This window comes from Cuculus canorus, chromosome 4 (assembly GCF_017976375.1).
Source record: "Cuculus canorus isolate bCucCan1 chromosome 4, bCucCan1.pri, whole genome shotgun sequence".
NCBI classification, from domain to species: Eukaryota; Metazoa; Chordata; class Aves; order Cuculiformes; family Cuculidae; genus Cuculus; species Cuculus canorus.
In genome coordinates, this window is record NC_071404.1 from 54,234,497 (window position 1) to 54,260,249 (window position 25,753).

The following is a 25,753-nucleotide window of genomic DNA, read 5'->3' on the forward strand; positions in this document are numbered from 1 at the left end:
AAACAAAGGTTTTCTGCTCTGGGAATAAGTAGAACAGTAGCCAGAATATTTTACTAATTTTATTATGAAAGAAATACAAAGATGAAGGGCCTGAACTTGGAAAAAAAGCAGCAGCTGCACACATTTGGTTTTGGTTTTTAAAAAGAGCACAGTACCCATTTAGGCATCAAAGCAGCTGCTCTGTCAAAGGGCCCACTGACATATTGAACCTCTTGACATTTTGATTTTTAATTTACCCTGAAATATTGCGAAGGGATCGGCTAAGTGCGGAACTTCATTTTTCTTTTAGTCTGCTACAGTTAGATGGCATAGAGCTGTATCTTTAAAATCCTGCCCCATTTCACATGTAGTAGGGACATGGAAAATTGGCTTTCTGTGAGTGCAAAGGCAAGAAAGGATGCAGAAAGCTTGCTGAAAAAGAACTGAAAATTGCCTGCTTTGCTGTAGCCTTGTCTCAGTAAGATGCTCCTTCTCTGCAGAAATAGTAGTTGTTTCCTGCCTTCTTTGTAATTACACTGGCCATTTTAAGAAACTAGTTGTGAGTGTGGATTATTTTTATGTCTAGTCAAATGACGAATAATGATTTCGTATTCCTGTGCCACATTCTTGCAAAGCACTTTAAACTGATTTGAGTACATGAGCCTGATCTTTTAAAAAATCTTAACTGAGCAAGAAGTAGCTGAAATTATCCTGAAAAAAAAGCACTCAGGTGGCGTGTCATTTCTTAGCTGTATGAGGTGAGAAGGGGAAAGGCAAGGCAGCAGTAAAAGCAAGGGAAGAATTTTCTGGGAATGAGCTCAAGACGCATCCAAAGGGAAATCCCATGGGACCTCCAAGCAAGTAAATAGCTAGCATTAAACTGTCCTGCAGCTCTTCAACTCACTTATCTTTATTTTTCCCTTTCTTTCTCATGGAGAACCCTCACACAGTGCAATGCCCTGCATTTATTCATTCTTTGTTTGGTTTGATAAATGTCTTCTCTGTGTTTTTTTCTCTACATTCTGGGCACCACTTGCTAACATCCTAAAGTTCTCTCCTATTAAAAAACACAGTTAAAGACTAGTCTGAGAAAGTTCCCCTCTTCTGGGTGGGCAGAGTACCCAGGCAACCAACCCAAAGACAGATTTAAGCATTAGTGAAGCAGGAATAAAAGCAGGAGTAAAAAGGAGGCCCTCCTCCTCCTATATCTATATTGGCCACATAGAAATGACCCAAGTAACAAAATTACTGTGGTGTCTAAAATTAGGAGACATGAACGTTGAAAGTCAGAGCATCATTTGTGACAGGCACATTTCCCTATGCTGCAATGTTTCATTGCAGCCCAGTCCAAAGAGAATCAGTGCAGCCTTTGACATAGCAGCTGTCAGGGCATACAAAGAGCAGTTTGTCTTTACTTGTCTAAGAGGGGAGTTTAAGCATTGGGAAATTTGCTTCCTGGCGAGCAAGCCAGAGGCAAAGCAAGACACCATGTGTGGTGCTTGCAGTCACCTGGTCTTTTATTTCTGGATGTGGGAGGATAGGAGTACTGCTAGGTTATATGTTGCTGTGGTAGAGAAGATGGTGCCACCATGGGGAACACCACTCTCCAAGGGAGGAAAGGAATGGAAAATGCCTGAGGATGCCAGTTGTTGGGATGAAGAGTTGGGAAGATCATAAGGTTAAAGGAAAAGATGATAGAAATGGTATATGGTTTTGACATAGACCTTAAATGGCCTGGACATTTCTTCAGCTGCTTCTACATAAATTTGTCAGAGACCAACCCACCAGGAACAGTGACTAACCAAACGCAAGGCAATTTAGCCTACAAAAATCAGAAAGGACAAATGTGCACATACCAGCAAGATCGGGCATAACATGTTCTCATGGATAGGAGTCTGGGGGCAGGAAGCCTACACACATCGTGGTATGAGATAAGATGCAAGACCAGGAGGGCTCGGAGCAAGGCAGTGACACCTTGTCCTGCTCAGAAAGCAAAGAGGGGAGCAGGGACTGCTCACCATATGGCAACGTCTGCCCTGTGGGGGAGGTATGGTTTACAGAAACAGAAAGAAAATATAGGCAGATGACTTGGAGGCATTTCGTTTCTTCTGGAAGGAACTTCTCAAGCACAATATTTAAAAGGGAGTTTGCCCTAGTGAAAGGCAGGTGCAGGCGATTCGTAGCCAGATTGCCATTGGGAAGCATATGACGAAGCCGTTTGCCCAGGACAGGTCCATCAACACCTGCCCTGCGACTTAGGTTCAGGGAGACCTTCTTGCAAAGAGAAACCAACCACCTACCAAGGAAAGGGGCTGCACCAGTACTCTGAGCTGGTAGATACCTCTTCACCATTTCTTTAGAAGATGGGAGCATAAAAAGGCACAACTGAAGAAGCAGAGAATTATTCCTGGTTTCTTTTCCATTCATTTAGTCGAACAGGTACCAGGTTTGCAAGCAGACCATCTTATTGAAGTTTAGGACAGATTTGTATTGATTTGACGTCAGAACATTGCCCAGCTAAGTGAACCTGCAATAAACTAATTTTATGCCAAGTTAAACCTGTACAAAGAAATTCTGCAGTGGTTAAAATGAATTGGCATCTAAACAAAGTAAACTTAATTTGAAAAATCTTCAGTGAGAATATGAAGCTACCCATATTCTGGCCCTGCAAAAGCATTTGAGGGAGTAATTCATATAATTCTCGTTGCATAGAAAAAAGCATGGAATTAAATCTATACAACAACATCAAGTATAAGGGGTATTATGAACAGATTATTTTAAAAAATCCTGATTACAATTTAAAGCCCTAGTCCTAATTCTTAGACTAAAATAATTTTCTTTTATAGTATAATCCACTATTCAAAAAGAGTAAGGTGGCAGATAGTGTCTAAAGCCAAGACGAAACTACAAGATGACATGTAAAATAACTGTAATTAAACAATCAAATGTAGCAATTAAACATGAATGATTCTTTATTAGGCTGAATGAGGATGCCAAACAAGACTCCACAGGTGGCGAGTTTATTCCCCCATGCTCGTTGGTATTTTCATTAGCAGCTCTTGGCATAGTCAGACATGCAAATCTGCCCATGCCTTTAAGAGCAACCCCCTATTTAGGTACTATTCAAACCAAAGAGAATATGCAAATATCAAGAAAGACAGGATTAAAGCATAACATGGCATTTGGGGGACAATTTGAAGAAATGTACTGAGATTCAACAAAGTCGATGTTCTGCATGGAGAATAATGAAAGCCACCTCTGTAGCACAGCAATAGAAAATGCTGGAAAGAGTGTTGTTTCACTATAGGATCTAGAGGTCACTGTTAAAACCCTAAAAGCAATGCAAGCCACCATCACTGCTCTTTGACAGATGCAACATCCAGCCAGCTGAGATGGACTTTGCTGGGCACCACAGCTGCGACCAGGCAGCAGCACTCTGCAAAGTGTGTGAACTGCCCTTGAAGACGTCATTTCAAACCAACTTCCAGCAGCCAGAGGCAGGAAACGTTTTGCAGCCATTGTGCCTTGCAGCCCCAGAGACACACCAACGAAGCATCATTGCAGGTGATGGGGTGGCATTCAATGTGGCAGATATTTCCCTGGCAGTAGTAGGGTCACCAGCTCCTCCTGTAGCTCCTCGACACCCTGAGCATCCTCTCTGGGGCAGGGGCTACTCAAAACTTCTCACAGGTTACCATACTTTCCACATCATGCTCTGAAGCCAAGGTCTGCTGGAAGGCAGGGACTGGACTCTGCTTGTGAAGTGATACCTGCCTTTGCAGGAACTCATAAAAATTACTCCTAGCTGAACAGCTGGCCAGTCAAACTCTACTGCACTCTGGAGAAGCCTAGATTTGCATGCTGCCAGCCAGACAAGGCACCTCAGGAATAAAATGGTTAATAGAAGAGCTGTGGGAAAAACGGGTGAGATAATTATGCTGCTTTCCTTCAGCAAGGAAGGCAATGGCACACTGCTTTGGTGTGGCACACATTGTTTTAAAGATTAATTGGGAGGAGCTCACAGGAAAGCAACAAAGGTGATAAAGGATTTGGAAAATGGGGCCTGTGAGAGAAAAGCATGCTCAGACTGGAGAAAAGAGGGCTGAAGGGACACATAACTGTCTATAAGCATGTTAAGGCACGTTATAAAGACAACTGGGACTAATTCTCATTAGTCAGCAAGGAAAGAAGGGGAAGTAATGGGTTTTAACTGCAGCAGACAAAAATTAGGTTAAAAAATATGGAAAACTCCCCAAGACCAAACAAGCGATGGAACAATCTCCCAAGTGAGCCTGGATAGTGGCCACCACTGCAGAGGTGCCAGGAGGCAGTGGGGAACCCATCTGAGCAATCCACTAGCAGCAGCCAGGCTGGAGATCATGGCTGACCCACTGCATATCTCTTCTCAACTGAAAGCTTTATAAGTAGGGTAAGACACCCCAGAAAGAGTAGATCATGGTGGGGGGCTAGAAACTATTCAGGTAAGAGAACCTCAGCAATGGGGCAGAGCTTTGCTGCAGCAGGGTCAGTAGTGATGGCAATTGTCAAGCTTTGGGGGACTGTCCTTGGTTCCCAGCTGGATTTTCTCACCGGAGATGGAGACAGACAGCCCTGCTGCTGGTCCTCATGCATGGCTGCGACTCATGCCTGGGGACTGCTGCTAGACTTGGGCTGTTCCTGATCTTTCTCTCCTGTCCTCAGATGTCACAGGGAAACACTATAGCTGCTATAAATCCCAAATTGCTCTCTGAGGGTGTGGATGGACGTTTTGGACAAAGCTTGACATCTACTGGGTGTGGGCAACAGGGAAGCAGCCTTGGGGCTGCAAATCAGCTTGATAAGATAAAAGCTGCCCCTTTTGGAGGCAACACACAACACAGCATGTTTCGTCTTGACTGTATGCAAACTAGCAGTGGTGTTTGGTGACTACTCCCTGTTTATTCAAGTAAGTTACAACAAGATGCAGTTTGTTTTGTATGGGCAAATAAATCCTCCTATACCATTTCTCTACTACTACTACTACTACAGTATTAGGACAGCAACTCAGGAAAGGAAGGAGCTTCTATACAAAACATACGAGGACCTTCTCTCTCCTTCTGCTGGAGCTGGGGGTCAGGTCACCTGTGGTGCTTTTTCCTTTTCCGTGCCACATATGCATGAGGACTTTTGCAAACAGTTGTAGCCTAAATAACACCAGCAGATATGTCTGCCAATGCATTTTTTGCTTCATTTCCCACAGAAAAGATGGAATTACTTTACTTTCACTAATTCAGAGACTGATTTTGAGTTCACCTTTTAAAAGCCTTTGGCCTTAGCTGAAATTTGTGCTTTAGAAAGAAGCAAAAACCCCATAAGAAAAGCATGTTGCACGATTTCTATCATTGTGCACAGCCCATACTCCCAACTTTTCTGTGAAGCATGCGACAACAGCAGGATTGGGGCCATGTGCAAACAGGCAGCCCCAGTTCTGAGGCCATCCAGCCCATTAAAAGCAGGCAGAACATTTCTAGTTAATGCCCTTGGGAAATGGCAAGAAAGGAGTTTGAATCCTCTCTTGGAACCACCAGCTTCCAGCCTGCAGCAAGACAGGGAGTGACTGCCAGGTGAGGATCTAAATTCAGTGTTTTTGCTACCCCAACTAACAATGTATCATGACTCAACCCTAAATCAGTGGGATGGTTTTAAACCCAGGAGATATTGTAATGATAAAATGCAAGCTCTTTCCTTGACCTTTTTATTCCCTTCATGGGTGACTGATGTCACAATTTGAAGAATTTACATTTCCTTTCAAAGAAAGTAATATTTATTTACTTAGGAAAGATGTGATTTAACAAAATTACTTATCTACACGAGCTAGAATTTTAATGTAGCCTACAGATACGAGCCTTTGGAAAAACTGCAGGAGTCGATCAAACTGCAGCTACACAGAGGACAAGTTTGTTCTGCTTCCACTATGACAATATTTACCTGTCAGGGTAAGAGATCCAAAAGTCAGACTTTCCTTTGCATTTCTGCCCAATTCTGTATTTACAAAGCTTGGTTTTGTGATATCTGTACAGCATCTAAATCAGTGACCTCTCTCACACCAGCGATGATATTTCTGCAGAACGTGGATTAATCTTTTTCCTCCCCAACCCCCTTCCCCCCTCCCTGCACTGATCTGGGAGTTGAAACAGCTTTGGGAAGGGAGGCAGATAGGAAACAAGAGGGGATTTAATCCTTTTGCATCACCTTTAAAAAAAACCCACGCAGCATTGGTGTCCCTGGAGTAGGCCCACATTATTACTATAGCCACAGCCACATCATCAGAGCTACAGTGCTCGGAGTTGTAGATCATCAGTCTGCTGTCACAGCCGTGATGTATGATGGAAAAAGCCATCCATCTGCAAATGCTGAGCACAGAGGGCTGTGGCTGCAAGGATACAACGGGGCATGTGCGACGTATATAGCTGCGAGCATTTTCCAAACAAAAAGAACATAAACGTGGTAAATTGAGATTCATCGGAAGGAGAAGGCAAGATGCTCAAAGCCTCTCACTCCTTCATTTCCAAAATCGCAATATGCAAGTATGTTCTTCGATCCAGAAATGACACCCATGAATCCAGCTATTGCTTCTTCCACACAGACATCTCTTTCCCGTAAAGCTTACATTTGATTTTCTCTTCCAGTGTAAAACCTCAATCGTATTTACACCTGCTTTAGCATCTTTACAGACAAAGACATTTAAGGCTGTGAAATCTTGGGAGAAGGTAAAATGACATGGTAGATCAATCAGCTGATGCTTCTTTCCTGCACAGCAGGGGACTCCAGCAAACCTCTTGTATTTTGTGTGGAGGCACAGCTCTGACCGAATTTTTCCTTTGGCACTATGAGACCAGAAAGATATTAAAGAAAGAAAAGGAAGTGAGAGAGACCAAGTGAGCATAAGCGCTTATGAATGGCTCTAGGTTTCTCAAAAAAAATGAACAGTTGTTTTTCGGGAAGAGAAGCCATTTCTTGTGAGTTACTCTGCTGTGCCATACTCCAAGTTTGGGGACAGAGAAGGTTTGTAGCTAAACAAAATTTAAGAAAAAATAATTAAAAAAGTACATGCATTGACCACAGAGCCATTCATGCAATGCATCCTGGAATGTTGATCATCCACAACGGTTCTCCTGAGTTTTTAACACCAGTCACGGGATGACAAGCAAAGCTGATGCTTTAGGAAAGCAGACATTCAGGGAAGTGTTTTGTTTTTTTCACTCTCCATGCAACAAGTGCTTTATCTAAAAATTAGAAGCCACAAAGAAGTGGCTATCACTGGAAAGACAAAGAGGAGCAAGCAGTCATCTTTTGAGCATGGCAGGGGGAACATCCATTTAATTTTGAACAGCTACAGTGCAATTTTCAAAGCATCTACCTCCATGTAATGTAATACACTTTAAATACGACATTCTTGCTCATTAGTGGTAAATTATGGCACATAGAACCAGCTGTTCTTGAGAACATAACTTTAGAGGCCTTTGACAAACACATAACACATCCTCTGTTTGTGGGGGATATGGTCAGTCACAGTGATACTAAAAAGCATCTTTTTTCCTCGTATTTTTGAATACTTTTCAATAACATTGTTTTGTTTAGGAAAAATGACTAATTTCTAATGTTTTTCCACTAACGTTACAATTTTTTAAAATCTTTTAATGTGGATCTGCCAAGAACACATTTTAGTTTAGAACTGATATTTTTTAGTTTTTTCATTCATGCTTTTCTCTCAATAAATATTTGAGCCGACACAGATTTTTCTTGCTAATAGTTTATTTAAGGAACTTGGCTCCTTTTCCTTGCCAGATCACCACTTGTGATATTTATGAATTTCTTCATGACCGCAAAACATGTTTCCCAAAGCCAACGCACCTCTAAATTCACATACCCAGCCCTTGAACTTTCCTAAGCAGGTGATGATCTTTTTAGATTTAGATTTGTAGAGCTTAGCTAAACAGAGGTGAGTCGAGTCTGCCTTTACGAAGAATAGTGGAAGGAAGGGAGTTACAGGACATCCAAGGAAGGCAGGAACCAGGAGGGCAGCCCAGACAGATGAATCCTGGAGGTCCTGGCTGCAAAGTACTAAAGCACTTTTGGAGGCACAGAGAAGCCCTTTCAGCCTTATACAAATAAACCTGAAACCCTTGGGAATATTTGGCATAGGAAAAGTGTCTGTGGGTATGAAAGAAAACTGGTGGGTGAGGTGATATGAGATCTAAAATCATTCTTCAGAGGTCTACTAATGAATGCAGCAGTGCCTTGTAAAATAAAGAAAACATCTACAGTAAGCGGCAGCACACTTTTCAGGAGAGGGATCCCAGGGCAGCTGAGTGAGTGCAACTGTGTGTGGCTGCAGCTCAAGAGGGCTTTTCAGTTTTTCTGCTTGAAATTCTGCTCCTTTTTTTTTTTTTTTTTTTTAAGCTACTTTATTCAGTGCCAACTCCTGAGAAGAAAACTGTGGGAGAAAAGGTCTCAAGTAAAGAATCAGTTTTAGCTTAAATAGCTAGTCCAGCAGTTTACAAAGCCAACAAAGGCCCAGGTTGCACTCTCCAGGACACTTAAACGTCCATGGGCAGAGTTTTCTCATTTCATTCAGGAACTAAGTTTTGGCTTGTACACTTCCCCTGTTTATCTGCATCCAAGTGTGGGATTCTCTAGTGTCGCCTGAGGGGATGGGTCCTCTTCCTGACAGGCAACAAGAAGGAGAGAATGAAACTGCCGAAGTCATTTCTGCCCACCAAACTGCAAAGGACAGCCAGCATACTGCCACCCTGATCCTTATGGCAAAAGTATCCTCAGCCCTGGCTCTTTGGCCCCTTGCGAAATGCCTGGGGCTGACATCAGTTAGTGGGTGTTGTCCTCATTTTCAGTTTCTTGGGAAAAGCTAATAATTAGGAAGAGATTTCCAGAACAAGTTGGCACCCTTGACAACAGCATGAGAAGAGCGAGTAACTGGCTCATATGCTTACATATTTATCAGCAAAGGAAAGGAAAGCAACAGGAGCCTCCCTCAGAAGAGGAAAACTATCTTAGGAGAAAGAGTTGTAGAGTTTTATGAAGAAAGGAGCGTCATATTTCATCATTTTATTGCCACTATATTATGCAACATTCTTCAAAGGCAAAAAAACCCCAACCCTAAAACCAAAACCTAAAGCAATTTACAAGCATTAGAAAGGAAAGATAAACCAGAAATAAATCTTTTAAAAAGATAATAATTTTAATAAAAATTTTTAGACTTCCTTTAAACCATCCCACTGTTCATCTTAAATAGACCCATAGATAACTAAATATCACAGGGTAGTCTTGCTAAATTATCTAGGAGGTGAACTCTCCATTTGCACCACATCTTCAGTAACATGATTTATGTTGCTTAAATGGCGCCCATCTCTACTGTACTTGAGTTTCATGATTTTAAGGCTTGAGCAACTATAATTAAAGAGGATTTTTGGAGCACGCATAGCACTGTGCAGTGTAATGTGACATTCAGAATACATCAGTGTCACTTTACACAGGCATTCTGATTATTTTCACTTGTATGCTTCAGCCCTGTCATTTATCCTCGGTGAAGATCATCTGCCTCAAACCACGGTGTCTCACCTATTTCATGCATTTTTCCCCATTTCTATGAACCACCGTCATTTTAATAATGTGCTTTATATATTTAATTCTTAAGAAAAAGACCTACTTTTCTTTGCACACTAATGATTCTACTAGCCTATTGCCTAATGCAAAGAGTCCTAAAATAGGGCTGCTAATCAACATGAATGTGAGACACAAACATCGAGGCAGCAGCATCCATTCACAATGTATGTCTGCAATGGAAGAGATTTTTATTTTTTTGTTAAATAGGATGCCAGCAGGAACTGAGACTGCTCTTTGATTCAGCGATAATGAGTGAACATTGCACCAAGGAAATTTACATTTTTCCAGTGGTATGAAAAAAACACAAAACTGTTCTTCTAAGTTCAGATTTAGGCCCCCCAAATACATGCTGATTTCCTGAAGTTTGAGCACTTCGAAGTTCCTATTGATGTGAATGAAAATCTTGGCAATTTAGAAAGAGATGACACCCAACATGAAAGGTAAAAGTAGGGCAGGTGACTACCTGTAAACATTCTTCCTGGAGCATCTTCTTCTCCGAAGCACATTAACCCATCTTGTTCTTCCCTTTCACTCACTGCAAGTAAAATCAAGTTTTTATCAGTTTCTGCTGTATTTGTTTCATTTGGAAACTTTCTGAAAATATATCAGAAAACCTGAACAAGGCTCTGTACTGAGACAGAAGCAAATGTCTCTGTGCTGATGCTTACCATGCCAAACTATTATCTAGGCTTCCCGCTGGCTGATGCTGCTGGAGAAAGGTGAACTTTGACTTCAGAGGAGGCAGAGAAAGGTAATTTGGTCTGTGCATCACATCTCAGGCAGGAAGGAGAATGCAGCTCTCATCTAACTCAGACTTATAAAGCTACTTACAAGGACTGTGGTGGTTTGAGCTGGAGCCATGAGGCACTGGGAGTCTCACAAGGCTAGATGTCACCTAGAGGTGATGGCCCACTTCCCTGCAGTGAAGCAGTATAAAGGACAACTGCCATGTTGCCATCAGCACATTGCAGTGCTCAAATGGACATGGAGTACTGTTAGGGCTACAGAAAGATGTGTGCATGTATGTTCAGAACCATTAAATACGTCTAAATATATCTCTTACATATATATAGGTCCTGAAAAAACAGCTTAAAACAAAATTGTGTTGACAAGGAAATTGCAAGATGTAGTTTTCTTTACTGGCCAGTTTGGTAGCATGTACAGTACTGGCACTTCTGGTTTTTTTCTGAGAGTTCTTCTGGTCTGAGCCAGAAACACTATGTGATCTACGAGTGCCCAAGAACCATCCCTTGGGCATTCCAACGACTGTGTGTCCTATCCTGGGAACAAACGTTATTTTGTTTACTGTGTATTTGTGTAATACCAACCCCAAGTTCCATATTTTTCTACAAAATTAATGAGGCTATGTCTGGATAAGGGGTTAGTATCATGAAGATGAAAAATCAAACATCCTACAACTACAGCTTTTGTTATGCTGTAATCAAAGTAAGTTGCTGTTTCCTGTCAGCAGAGGCCCTACCCAATTCCTGGGTGCTTTCAGACTGCTGCTAGCAGAGTGATTCCTCAGAGTCTCTTACACTGAAAGTAGGTCTTTTGCTCATGTGTAGCCTATAACGAACTAATAGAGACTTGTCCAGCACCTTGTGAACTACTTTGCTGTTATCCAAGCTATTACAGGCCAACCAGTCCATTTGAAGATATCTTTTCCCCTACCTAGAGGATGGGGAAGAGGTAGCTACTCCTTGCATTGTAGTGATTAATAAGGACCTGAGCCAACAGCATTGATAGAATCCCAGCCTTGAATTAAGAGAAATGGCTGTCCACTTTTTTCCTCCATAAAGGAGGCACTTAAACAATTTTTGGTACACTTTTCCTTCTGTTTTTTGGTACAAAATAGTAATATTCTCATTTTCCCATTAGAAACTACTGCCTAGCAGATAGTGCATTTACAGACAGTAAGAGCAAGAACATCAGTTAACATTTGCAGGCCAACTATGCATGTGCAGAAACAACAAATTATTTTTAAAATTAAGGGCCAAAAATGAAGCCTCCTTTTCTGACACTCTCTGACAATAGAAATGCGAAGATACTCCTAATTCATACAGAATTCTCCTTTGGTGACTCCAGTTTCTTCCGTAATGAGGAGCTCAGAACTCTTACTGGTGACGTGCAGTTTGTGGAAACATCCTGCTCAGGTGCTCAGGAGCAGGTCATCTTGGTCATACATAGATACTTTATTCAAAGAGCACCTCCAAATCCTGTATGGGTTCCAGCCTAATTCTCTTTCCCTCTCCTCCTACCCCACAGCTGTTCTCCTACTGCACTTTTGTTAATTAATTATAAGAAGACAGCAGCACAGGGCAGATGAAAATCACTGAAACAAAGCTCATTAGGATTCTATGTCCTTTAAGTGGTATGTAAAAGAATGTTGTGTGAAATGTCACTAAAGTAGATTTTGAAGTTTCGACATATGTGAGTAAAGGAGAAATGTTTGCCATTTGTCTTAATGACACTTTAGTATGTTTGGAGAGCCAATGGGAAAAAAAAACCCCACCATGCAACAATTCTGGTAGGATACGAGCCATTTCCAAAAGCAACACTGGCGCTGAGAGCAGCCCACAGGATATCAGTGGGCATGGTCCTTTATATGGGCTGCAAAAAGGGAGGAGCAAGTAGGGTAAACTAACTGAAAATCGTAGCCATTCATGACTTGTGCTTCACCTTTGGGTAAGAGGTGGCTAGCACATCCCTCCCCACAATAATGCAGCCCTTAGGACTCCTTGAATGCAGCTAGCAGTGCAAACAGGAATATGCAAATGTTATAGGAGCGTAAGATAAACCATTTATGTGTAATCACTAACCCAACTGGGACAATTACTGTCAGATATTTCTGAACAAAACGTTCTTCTGGTAAAATCCCGTTCTACAGCAGTGAGACATTAAGTTGCCATTGACCTGAAATTGTCCAGTGGGATCTTTAAGTTGTGTTCATTTGCTTCATAGGAGAAGAAAAGACAAGTCAGGAACAATTTCTTTTGACTCCTGAGCCTTGAAATTGTCTCTCCCAAGTCTATGATGATATGGCTTCAGCAAATGCATCTTTTGTGCCCTTCGGTGTCTAAATGCTCATCTTTCTCCACTGTGGGGAAGGATGTTCCTGGCAAGAATACTTCTTCACAATTTTGGCTAAACCTATTTGAGCCTAGAAACTGTGTTTCCCAAAAATGGGCTTTCATTTCCAGCAAATATGACTCATCTCACCTCCAATAAATGATCTCACTCTTTATAGCTTCGAGGCAAAACTGCCTGATAGGCAGGGAAACCCACCAGGTTCAACATGATGCAAGTCACTATGGGCTAGACAAGCTACAGCACAATGAGCCACCACGCATGTAACAGCTTCTGAAAAATACATCTTTCCTTACAGACTTGTGGGAAAACTAACCTAGAACAAGTGTTTGGTTGATAACTGATATTTATTATGACTTGGTTGCCAACAATGGTACAACAAGATTCAGTGGTCATTTGTGTCAAAAATCCCTTCCTCCAATCTTTCAAAATAATCTGAATTTGAAAAAAAAAAATCATTGCGTTGTAGCATTACAGCAAGGGACATGTGATTATATTTTGTGTCTACCCCAGTGGCAAAAAGTCCAAGTGGACAAGGATATAGTTTCAAATATGACAAGCTCACCTGGTTTTGTCCACTATCCAAGGAACAGCATGGCACCTTGGAAGAGCAGTAGAGGAGGAGATCCAGGTGATACAGGACTTTTTTTCTTCCACATGCAGAAAGTTTTATGCAATATCAATTTTATGATTCGGTATTAATGAAGTCAAAATTTCTGGTGACAAACAATGCAATAGCACAATAGCACATTTATTTGAGTTAGAAATGAGAAATGCACAATACCTTATGAGGAGGAACTAGTTCTGGTTGAACTATTCACAGCAGAGAATCAATTTGTTGAATTTAGTCCTTTTGCCTCCTTGTGAATCGTCCTGAAACAGATCACAATTTCCATGAATATGTCCACTGCTGAAAACTATCTGACAAGCAATGCAAACATATTCCAGACTGAACTGCTAGTAAGCCACTCACTGTGACTACTACTTAGAGTATTTCCTATTAAAAATTGAGCTATTTTTACCTTGGGCTCATAGCTCGCAATTTGTCAGTTCTCCAATGGGCCAAGCACAGCTTTTTGAAGTACAGATATTTAGAACAGGCGTTAATTCCTAGGACTTTCTCCTTGTCTTTCATTTGCCTCCCATCTGCTCGATTTTCTAAACTATAAACTCCAGAGGCAGAATTTTACAGCCTCTCACAGCAAAGCGCCGTTTTCAGTCAGGGACATTGAGGCAGCCTGGGATATTGCCGAGTGATATGACTCTGAGGGGGAAAAAAAGAACCCATAAAACAACTGCTTCCTTTGTGCTTTTGCTAAAAATCCAACACCAGGTAGAGATGATGTGGAGTTAGTATAATTAATGCTACATCTTTTGAGATCTGCAGGTGAAAGATATCTATTTGCATGTTAACGGTCTGAGATGTAGAGCAAAGTAAGGCAGAAAAGGTTTACTGTCACATTTGCTGGATGATTAGAAATGGCCAACGAGCCAGCAGTGTGGCTCTCACCGTGGTAGAAACAACTTCCCAGTATTTTGCTGCTCAGCAGTCTCTGCAGTGCCTGCAGTGTTACAGATGGATCTATCCGGACTAGGTAGCTGCGATGCTGACAGCAGATCAGCCACAGAAGAACACCCAAAACCCACCAGAAAATCAGCAAAAATTTGGTATATGTCCCACCACCAGCCTCCAGTTACTGCTGTAATCAAGGCAACTGCACTGGCACAAATTAGCCAGCCGAGATGCCAGCTCCAGTAGCACAGCAGTGACTGCAATATCAAACTCTTTTCCTATGTGAATCTGGGAGAAACAGAGAAAGGAATAGGCACGGGATCTTCCTCAGCTTCCCTTGGCTGCTCCCACCATTCAAGGGAGCTTATCCATGCCATGGCCCGCACATCTGCTCAGATTCTTTTACGCTGCATCTACTGAGCATAAGAATAAGCGCTAATGGGAACTAGCTTAAATAATGTTCTCCAACAATATCATTTGGATCATCTGTAGACTCAGGAAAAAATTCTACACTGCCTTACACTGGTTGTGTTTTTGTTTGCAGCTCTGTAAGCTCGGGATTATTATATTGAAAGGAAGGTGGCTGTGTATAAAGTCAGCTCTGCAAAGCACAGAACAGAACAGGCTTTCATTTCAGGAGGGATATGGCTAAAATGCAGCCACCAGAGAAACAATATGGGAATCCATCACACATGCGTAAACTTCTCTTCCAGTAAATGTTACCAATTTCTTCAATGATCCCCTACTGATGTCTTCAAATGAGGTAAATAAAAGAGAGCCAAATATCAGATTTTTTTTTGCCTCCTCAACACTTAAATCTATTTTATTAATTTATAATATGCAGATAAGCTATTATTATGCATGTCCCTGCGTGTCCAATAAGCAAATCCAGGCCTCTGTGAGAAGTGAGCCCTTTCCATTTCAAGAAGTCATCTGTCTGTTAATCCATTTTACAGTGTGCAATCTTCACCAGTTGTTTTTGACTTTCGCAGTTTTCCCCTGTTTTATAGAGAAAAACGTGTTACGGGAAAGCATATTTATTCACAACCCCCATCATTACCTGGGCCTAAAGCCCTTCGCAGCAGAAAAGGAGGATTTTTTCTTCATAGTACTGCAAGAAAAGGCTACATTCTCAAAAATGGCATGAATGGGAAGGCTTTTCCACCTTGTTAAGGTGAGCGATAATGACTTCTATCCTTCTGCAGGTGCAGTGACAAGAAAAATAGAAAACCTGTACCACCTGATCCCATGGGTCTGCTTTACATCTGGACAACCAAATGCAAATAAGACACATCTGGAAATAAAAGCGTGTGCCATTTGGGAGGAAAAAAAATTACACTTTTTTTTTAACACTTGTTATTGCTCCTATTTTGGATTTTCCCAAATAAATTCTTCAGTCAGAGCATGGGAAACAAAGAAAGACCACACTAAGGACCAGGATCTCCCTGCCCCTTGATGAGGTGCACAGGATGGGGGAACACAGAGCAGGATGCAGCGCAACAGCATCCCCTCAGGAAGGGTAAGAGCATGAGCACGCTGCTGGCACCAGCTGGGTGCCCAGTACTCCACAAAGGGGTCCAGATCTGCTGCAGGTAATGGAAAAGGCATTTTTATGTGGGCACTGAGTACCACTTTGGGAAAACCCAGTAGTCCCCACTGACTTTATGTCCACCTCTGAAAAGCTGAGCTGATACCTGCATAGTGCGGGCATATTGGTACCATCCTCATTTGGAGCAAACTGATTCCCACAGAGCTCAGTTAAGTCCCTTTTCACCAAGTTATGGATGGAGAAAACCACAGCTGCTCCAGCACTTTGTGTGCACCATAGTTTAATCAGACTCTGCCTCCAAATATTAATGGCAAAAATAGACTTATGGACTACGAAGTACTTTAAGAGGTCAAACAGCCCATTTCCTTGATTTAAACCTGGATTAGTAACAGCATATCATCCCTGCCAAAACTAGACCTAATCCGCTCTTCAAGATCCTCGGCAGTGGAGATTTGACAGCCTCTGAACGCTGCTGCCTCACCGTCATTACCATTACAAAGTCATTCCTTGATGCCTAACTCGATTCTTCTTCTCAGCGATTGAAGACCACTGCTCCCCTCCTAGCCACCAGAGATGGAGGAGATTATTCCCAGCTCCCTTGCCATGGCCTTTCATCTCTGCAAAGACCAGTTTCACACATCCTCTCAGTCCTTTCCAGGTTAAAAACAAATTCATTTCCTTCTCCCTCACTCCATAGAGGTCTGTGCAAGAAACAAGACCGGTACAGTTACAGAGGAGAAGGCTTGTGCCAGTGAAACTGCCCAACAGAAACTCTAATGTGCTATTTGTCATTTACACAGAAAGTTGTGCAACTATTTACCAAGCACTCAGTAAACAGGTTTTTTAACCATGGCAACCTCTGTGTTGTGCAGCCCACATTCATAGACAGCTGTTTCAAATAAACAGGCAACAGTCCTGAAATAGCATCTCACTACTGCCTTAATTATTAGCCCATTGATCTTGTACCATGTGTAAATAGGAACCTTAGAGAGCACTTTCAGAGGAAACAAACATGAATCTTAATCAGCCCAGATAAAAAAAGGCACCGTGCACATATTGAGCTAGGAGAGGTATTGCGAGAATTGCTTTCTTGCTGAAAAAGAGTATCCCAGTTATCTAGAAAAAATATATATCAACCCAAATGCACAGGAAAACCAAAATCTGACTGATGTGACAGAGAATTCCAAGTGACACCTGCTGTTACAACTTGCTTTTGCTATTATATGTGTTGCGCACAGTTACCAACGCTGATGATAATTAAGGGTTGCCTACCTCTGGGTTGGCAACGTGTCTCAGGGGAGCCATCAGAGCATGGAGCAGTTTTAAGGATGTTTTCTGAGCTTGTGCTCGCCTTTGGTTAAATACCCAAGCCAGTGCTGCAGTATTTTCTGTGCTGTGGCTCGTGATTAGCCTATCCAGTACTGGTGATGAGGTAACTCGCTAGGTGGTTCACTAATCATGAAGCCCTTCCTCGGTATCATCATGCAGTCACTTAGCAGGAGTTGCATGAAAAAGATGAGATGGGACGTTGTTCTCCCAAAAGATGATAGTGAGTGAGAAGAGGAGAGTAAGCAGGTACAGCAGGACTTGTGCTTCTTGCTGGACAGGCTCTCGGCTGCTGACAGCAGGCTGCTCTCAGACGAAATGTAGTTGCTGAAACTGACAGGCAGGTTTTCACAAGTGACATCAAAAACTATATTTTTGTTGAGATTAAGACACTCAAAATTAATCAAAAGAACAAACTTAAGATTAACATTTTTTAAAAAACTAAACAGCTTTCTTTTTTTATTTTTTCATACTTAAAAATTTAGTAGAAATATACATGTGATCAATAGGTGCACTTTACTAATTTGGATTAAATGTAAATTTCTCAATACACTGTGGCAATATGCCAAACAGCCGTCATGAAAATCGAAGTAGAAACTGCCCTAAAAGGTGATGGGAAAGTGGAATTTCACTTTGAAATCGGAGAGCAGGGAAAAGCATGGCTTTCTCCATAGCTCTGCGTGAATGTCACAAGAAGTCATGAAAGCAAAATGGGTGTAAATTGTCCCCTCAGTTCTCCAGCCCCCATCATGGCTGGGGTGTTTCTCAGTCACCAAGTCAAATGAGAAGACAAATGGACACAGTGTCCCACAGAAGAAATATATCAAGGCGGACTAGACCACCAGAGGTTGGAACCAGCCCTCAGCAGTGGTTAAGTGGAAAGACAGTGTGTTCACTGCTATTTGTATGGCGCAAGGAACCTGGCTTCTGTCCCAAGAGAAATGTGATGCTGCAGCCTAGGATTACAGTCCTGGGGCAAGAGGGAGGGCTCCATTGTTCCTTCTGGCTCCGTCACTGCAGTCCTAACCTCCCCAGCTCCGTTAACCACTGGCAGAAATTGTGGTTGCAAAGAGGAGATATCCACCTTGGACTCAGAGCTGAAGCACCACTCAAACAGCAAGCCACCAAATTCTTCATTATAAAAAGTGTATTTGGTTGCTTCCTCTGCTTTGGGGTTGGTTTTCTTTTCTTTATGCATGCATGCCTGCATACAGTCCACCTTCAGTGTCTCCTGTTGCAGTAGCTTGCTTAAATCTACTCCTGCAGAAAGGCAAGGCAGAGACAGCTCACATCCAATTGCTATTTGACGTACCTTTCACTTCACCTCAGTATGTATTCCGTACTTAACAGCTCATACAGCAAATCTCTTGACTGCCTTGACAAAAAAAAGCAAGAAAAGAAGCACTATTAAGTTCCTGAATAGATTATGCAGATAACAACGAAATAAACCCCCCAAACTCTAACTTTCTAGGTGCAAAATGTCCAGTGTGTAGAAGTTGAGTGCTGAGCTACAATATGAACTGAGCAAAGTGCCCCAAAGGAAGGGAGCATCTGCAGGGCAGACACAGGCAGCATGAGAGCAGGAGGAGGGAGCAAAGCAGGCACACAGAGCTGTGCCTTTTTATCTCAGATATAGAAGAATTCATTTTTTCATGGCTGGCAGATGACACTTTACCCTATTTAGACCTAGTCAGAGAAAAATGCAGGCAAATATTACCCATAAAAGAGTTTCAAGTCAGCCTTTGCCTACTGCAAGCAGGTATGACCCCACATAAATGCAGAAGGAATTCTGTCTCCTTCTGGACAAATGCAGATAACAGACGAAATATCATAATTGGCCAATTGTTGCACAAATGCAGAATCCATTTAACCCTTTCCACCTCCACCCCTACAAAAGCCTTTACAAGATCTTTTACTTTTCTTAGACCCCTCCACTGACACAGACATGCACATGGTATTTCTCTTCATGTAAATAAAGTAGACAACCAGAGAGCAGTAGCTCCAGCCCAAGGTGCCTCCTCAGTTATAGCCTACTGGGAGCAGAGTTCCTGGGGCTGTATATCCTCGTAGCCCATCTGGGAGGTATTTCCTTAGCAGTATACTTGAAATGCAGATGACATGTCTGAATTGCATCACAGCCAGCCGTGATAGTTTGGTCTCTTACAGTCCCAGTCGCAGGTGAGTTATCTGTGCTTTCACACAATTACCCTTTCTACAGTTAATTTTTAAGGTTTCATGATAATTTTATCACCTCCTTAAGGTTCTCTGCTCCATATATATTCCCCATCAACAGAGTGTGCCTAGTTTTACATTTTTTAAAAGTTACTTTAAAAATCCAGCACAGTAATTCTCTTTGAACAGCGAGACCACATGGATTTATGCCTCAGAGTTTGAACAGCAGCTGTTGCAGAAAATAACCTATTCATTAGTCTTCCAAGGAGAGCCGATCAAATTACTCAATACAAATAATTTATCTGACAACTTTCTCTTTGCAGATCATCTACACTCTTTTCCCCAGTGCAAAAATAGTTGGTTGGGGTTTTTTTGCATGAAAATGTGTTAAAAGTTTCCCTGTTTGTCTCGACGGTTGCTAGGAGCAGTCATTATTTGTGGGTCAGTATTTGTGCTGAGAGATTGGCACATGCTAATGTGCCACACTGCGCTGAGATGACCTTCACAGAAATAGGCCTGAATTAAATGGATGAGGCTTTGTCTTTCCTCTGTAGCTGGCATAACTTGAGGTGGATGTGTAAAAGCTGGCCCAGGGAATGTTAAGATCTTGCAAACCTGTTTCTCCCCACCAATATGGGACAAGGGAGGGGAGACCACTTGACATTATAAATGGATCCAAAATTTAAACCTGACTGGATTCTTTCCTTGGGCTGAGACAGGAAAATATATCTATAAAAGCTGGTATCTGTTGGCTGTTCAGCAAGTTTACATTCCATTTTCTCTTGTCACGCTGACACAAATTATTTGTTCTTGTGTCTGGATTGCTATTTGCAAAGGGTGTAGTGACTACCCTTAGCCTTTCTTATTTGATTAACTGTCTAAAAGCCATAGTTCTTTGGCAATGGATGGAAAGTTCCTTATTGAGAGCCTGCAAATAACAGAAATACACTTTTTCTGCACATGGTTGGGATCCAACCATGCAAACCTGCAAGGTGTCTGATCTCCTTCTTTTCCTGTCAAGCTACGAAGTCCACTGGTGACAATCCAAGGAGGTCCCATGCCAAACCCTGGGGTGAGGGGCTGCCCTTCCATGCAGGACAGGGTTTGGCAGGTGGGTCAGCAGTGGCTTAGCGTGTTCACCCACTGCCAAACACAAGCTCAACCCCAGGGGCGACATCTCTGTCGCCCTTCAGCATGTTGATACAAAACGACATGAGCATCCACAGGACAACATGTCAATTAATTTGCACCATGGCAGCACCCAACAGCCTCAGCCACGGACCCATTCCTCAACGGCTGAGCCCAGAGGGGGATCGCTGGGCCAACAGATATCTCAGTCCCGCGTGAGACCCCAGTTATGACCCTTGGTTGGCGTTAAAAGTGAAAAAATCCCTCCCTGCGATGCAGCCCGTGTGTCAGCCTGCGGCACAATGATTGATGACACAGCTGCTTCTGCAGCCCCTGTCGGAGATCTCTAATTTAATTAATGGCTTTCTGCATGTGTGTAACCTAACTCCTGCTGCACCTCCACAGCCCGGGGGAGCACAGGGACTGCAGGGCGGCTGCTCCCGGCACGTGTAGGGAAATCAGAGGGTGGGAAGACAGATGTGCATACACAAGGGCCAGATGCAATCAGGCACCTTGCAGGTTTGCATTAACCTTTGCGTAGGCAGGGGCCCATGGAGGCTGAGCCTCCCTCACCGGGGAAAGCAGCAGCCTCCCAAGCTGTTGTGCATCTGCTGCCTGTCTGCCATGTCCAAAGGAACGCTGCAAGAAAGTGGGCACTACCTGACATCTTGCTCAGTTTTCTGCCTGCAACGCACAAGTGGAAACATCTGGACCCAGGAGCAGGGAGGGGTTTGGCAGGTGGAAAAGGAGGCATTTGTTTTCCCCTTGATTGGCAGCAAAGGGAGATCTGAAAGGGTGAATGGTCTCTGTGCAGCCCAGATGTTAAAAAGAGTGAAAAAGCTATCTTAAGCTTTCCTGAAATCTGGAGAACTCTGAAGAATGTGTCTAAAGTATTTCCCAGCTGCAAAATACTGCAAGATAGCTTTTCTCTTCTACCACCCTGCCTTTAATCCTTGTCAGAAGCCAGGGATGTGGGGCCAGATGACAAACAAGAAACTAACTCAGAGAAAAGCTGGATAACACGACCACTCCCCCTGCAAAAATCTATCCGCGCTTAGAGACTCAATCTGCACCGAGACCTCGAACACCTAACTCAGCCATGCCTAAAGAGAAAGAGTATTCTCAAAATGTCAAATAAATTAGAACCATTTTTGGGGAATCACTGCCTTGGAAGAGGGAGTTGAGGGAGCTGCCTGCAGGTCCCAGCTTACTGAAACGGAGGGTTTTCTCCTGTCTTACACACCACTGATGAAGGCTCCAGAGTGAACCCTGAGCTCGGTAATATCTCCACTCCTTGACAAAATAACAAAGCTCAGCCTTCAGGAGAAAAGCTGCTCTTTTCCCAATGAGGAGTTCTCAATCCAAGAAAGAGCCAACAACAGAGACACCAGTATGGTTTTTTTGTTTGCTATTGAAAAGGAAAAGAACAAGAACAAAGGAAAACACTCAGAGAACTTTATTCAGCTCCTAAAATGGTCCCCAGCTGAATGGGTTCGGGATAAAGGATAAGCATTTTATTTTCTTCAGCATGCCCTGCAGCATTTGTCCATCATATTCTTTGAGGTGAGTCAATCTGGTTCAACTCCCATATTTTCTGGTAAAAATATTCCTCTATCTTGTTTTCCTGGACTATTTCACTCTGGCACTGCAGTCAGGCATTTCTGATGAGTATTTGCTTCTGGTCACCAGCCTCTTCAACTTTGGACCAGGTTTTTAAAATAGTAGGCTTCTATTTTTTTCTTTTTTTTATTTCCTTCCCTTGCTGTTTCCTTTCATTACCAAGGTAAAGCGAGAGAGAGAGAGACAGAGATTTTCCTTTGTTTTGGACTTTCAGTTGGACCAAAGACTTATGCTTCAGAAAAGCTATACTGCTCTCCCAAAGGCCATCCTTCGCTTCTGTTATGCCTCGTTGCCTTGCCTCCCTACATGAGAGAAAACTCCCAACAATATCGCCTCCCTCCAGCTCTGAGAAAACAGGTAATGATGCATGGATGTGCAATGAAATTTCAGAAATGTGCACTGACTTTTTAGAAATATGCCAACTGTCAAATAAAAAATAAAACAGAAAATCAAACCTAGTCAATATTTACACTGTGAAGTCCTCAACAGCACCAACTCTGAACTGCAGCCTCTGTTACAGCACAGCAACTTGGTCAACATTTTTTGTTTAAGATTTCCCCCCAAATGTGACCTGGTGCTTCACCCAAAAGACAGTTTGCTTAGAATTACTGGTCTATCACCAGCCTGCTGCTGCTTCACTGCCGGCAGCCCTTGAATGTGTCATAGGTAAGGTTTCTATAGGTTTTCTTATTTGAAAAGCCTTATTAAACGATAACTTTGGTTGTATAATGACCTGGCCACATGTACAGAAATATCCATCAGGAAGGACTCTGTATTTTGTACTTACATGAAGACAAAGTGATGGCAAAACCTTCTGAACTAGGTACAAGAGCCGAGCTGTGAGTGTAAATACATAGACAAGTCAATAGAAATGTATGTAAACTCTCTGTGTCGAGTCACATTGGTTTTCATTTTCCTGCAGATGTATGTATTTATGGCCATACCGTATGCTGCGTACCCAGAGATTTACTGTCCAATGGACATGCAAATTGAGATAGCTGTACACCCTAGTGGGCATATATGCAAATATATATGTAAGCACACAAATGAAAATACATACGTTCTATTTTTCCCTAAGACTCCTTTCTTTAACAAGTAATTTGTAGAAAGCAAACGTGTGTGTGAGTGTGTAAACCCACAAGTGTGTTTGTGCATTCCTGCTTGCACACACGCCAGTGCGTACACATGGATGTCAGAGCAGGGTAGAGGGCAATATTCAACTACACATTATATATATGTTTGAACATTCACAGGTGTGCATGCACCTGGCTGCAAACGCTGAGCCACGCACAGCCCCAGTGGCTGCTGTTGCAGGCAGCAGCGTTGCTCAGCAAGCGGCAGACAGGCAGGCAGCAAGTAGGTACGGCAGCAAGTAGGTACAGAGCAGGCAAATAAAACACGGGCAGAGAGGCCATTGGGGTAGATGCTGGTGGGTGGCAAGGCCTAGATGGCATGAGCTTGCTCAGCTCCTCGTTTACACTACTGGACTATGGTTGGAAACAAATAGGACATGGTTCACTGTGGAAAAGCTTGAACCACGGGTTATGTGGCTGCCCACACACCAGTGTGCTGGGCAGTATCTGGTCATCACCCTGAACCCAGGATAGAAGGCTGTAGCTTCACCTGTGGCCACCCTTCCTATCATCTGTTTATCAGCTTAGTTTAACCACTTAATCAAAATGCACTCCTCTACTTTTCACTGAAGGTAGTTCAAAACACATTTGGACAAAGCAAGTTTGAAATATATTTTATTGATAAGGGAAAAATTTAATGCTCATCAATGCCTTAGAGAAACCTCATAGAAATAGGTTTAAAAATGATTACAGGCACGTCACACATTTTCTGGTTTCTTTCATAAGGCTTTTCAAACCAGAGCTATTTGTATTAACTAAGCTTTGCATTTCCGCTGGATTACAGGTTACACCCTCAGCTCTGTGCAGGGGGATGGCTCTCCTGTGGCTACAAAGCGCGGGAGCACCCAGCTGTCCACCTGTTTCATTCACATGATATCCTACGTCTGCAAACCCCATCTTCCAAGGGTCCCCATGCTCAGATAGACAAGAAGCATGATGGTACTGCGTAACGCCATCATCGAACATGACAGCACTGTTAGGGGACACCACCACAGCGGCTGATAGGTGTCGTCCCCACGTGCCTGTGCCAGAGCCCAGAGGGTGAAGCAGCAGCAAGACCCACTGCTGTCCCCCTGACTCGGACAATGGCACCAAGTGTGGCACTGCTCTGCCGGAGGGTCAGGTCTGAGAGACAGACTCTGATCTCACTAACTTCATGCACAATCCACAGTATCTTATTAACACTTGGTATTTTTTCCCCCCAGACTCAGTACAAAACAAAACAGAAGTCCTGGCCTCCTACCTTTCAGATTTGTGTTTTTCTTCCTCCTCCACACTCAATGACAGTTCTCTTCTTTGCAATGTTCAGTTGCAATTTGTGAAAATTACATCACAGGGGATAAAAGCCCAACTTCTCCTCACATGTAACACACTTACACTGGCAAAGAACTGGGCTGAAGGGCTCAGAGGGAGTTATACACAATACAAAGGGGAAAGAGAGCCTGTGAATTTTCTTTATTAAAAGATAAGAGAAGGAAGTGTGTTATGTCTTTGCTCAAGCTGCAGGAGAATTGTTTTCATATAAAATATTTGAAAAGTTTGCTACGTGGCTTTCAATAGGTCTTTCAGAAAAAAAATATGAGTATTATTTACTTTGTTCTAGAAATATTTTAAGAATATATAAGTAATTCCTGCTTTATAGGCATCGTATACTTACTCCTTTTACATATGCTATAAAAGCAAAAATATTTTATATGTCTTATTCAAATCTATAAAATATCATTACAGAAAATTGTTACTTTTATTACTCAAGCTGAACTTTTATGAATAGCTACTCCATTAGATTTATACACTGACTTTTTAGAGTTAGAAATGACACCGTAAAGCAGAGGAATAGCTGGGATATTTATTTTAAAGGCTACATTGCAAATAATTTTCTGATAACAATTCTTTTTCTGCTCAGCTTATTACTTTATTGTTCCCCGACTTTTTTCCTCAAACAAATTGCAAGGTGTAAATCCAGCACTTCCAGTGACAGGTGTCAGATGAACTGAATGCTCCTTGCAGAGCCTCCAGGTTTCTTTCCATGGTTGTCCCCACTCCTGGCAGACTTTTGCCACCTAACAGAGGTTGTCCCGCTGTGGGCTTGAGGGTACAGTCCTGTCTGGTGCAGGATACACTAATGCAAGTCTTGAGCCCTTTCTAAGGTGAGAAACAGAGCTGCAGCTCTGCAGTGGGTGGCTGGAAACCATTTTGATTTGACTATACTTGCAAAGATATATCTATTTCTGCGAGTATGTGCTTATAGACATGTACCTGTAGGCTTCCCATACTTTTCTATGTATGTACAGCACGCAAAGGCGAGTCAAGCATGTCCCAAAAACATCATGTCTATATCTGTACCGTCGGACTTCTGGGTTTTCCATGCCTCCCCCAACTCAAACCACTCTCCACCTTGTTTCACATACTCAACCTCCACACAAATATAACTTCCAGGTTTAAAAGACAAGGTGTCTGACAAAACTGGGTAACTTTACATCCTGCAAATGCCGCCTTCTTACCACAGTGTGAAACCGTAACTGTCCATCACAGCCCAACATGCACTGTCACCGCCACAGCTGTGTCAGAGCCACTTGCATG

The 25,753-nt window shown here is 42.6% G+C and overlaps 1 protein-coding gene across 6 annotated transcripts in view; it reads right to left on the reverse strand.

Moving 5' to 3' along the window:
• Positions 1 to 25,753, reverse strand: part of CXXC4 (CXXC finger protein 4) — a 110,896-nt gene that overhangs the window by 27,263 nt on the left and 57,880 nt on the right. For 2 of the 6 annotated variants that reach the window (XR_008449725.1, XR_008449724.1), the window contains exons 2-3: positions 13,517 to 13,605; positions 10,106 to 10,177 (exon numbers count right to left, since the gene is read on the reverse strand). Coding sequence is in view for 1 of the 6 variants with exons in the window: in XM_054065762.1 (XP_053921737.1) it covers positions 18,441 to 18,491 (51 nt within the window). In the remaining 5 variants the exon portion in view is untranslated. Of the gene's footprint in view, positions 1 to 10,105; positions 10,178 to 13,516; positions 13,606 to 17,066; positions 17,454 to 17,636; positions 18,496 to 25,753 lie in introns of those variants that run through there. The other 4 variants (XR_008449726.1, XR_008449727.1, XR_008449728.1 and 1 more) reach the window with 4 other exon arrangements.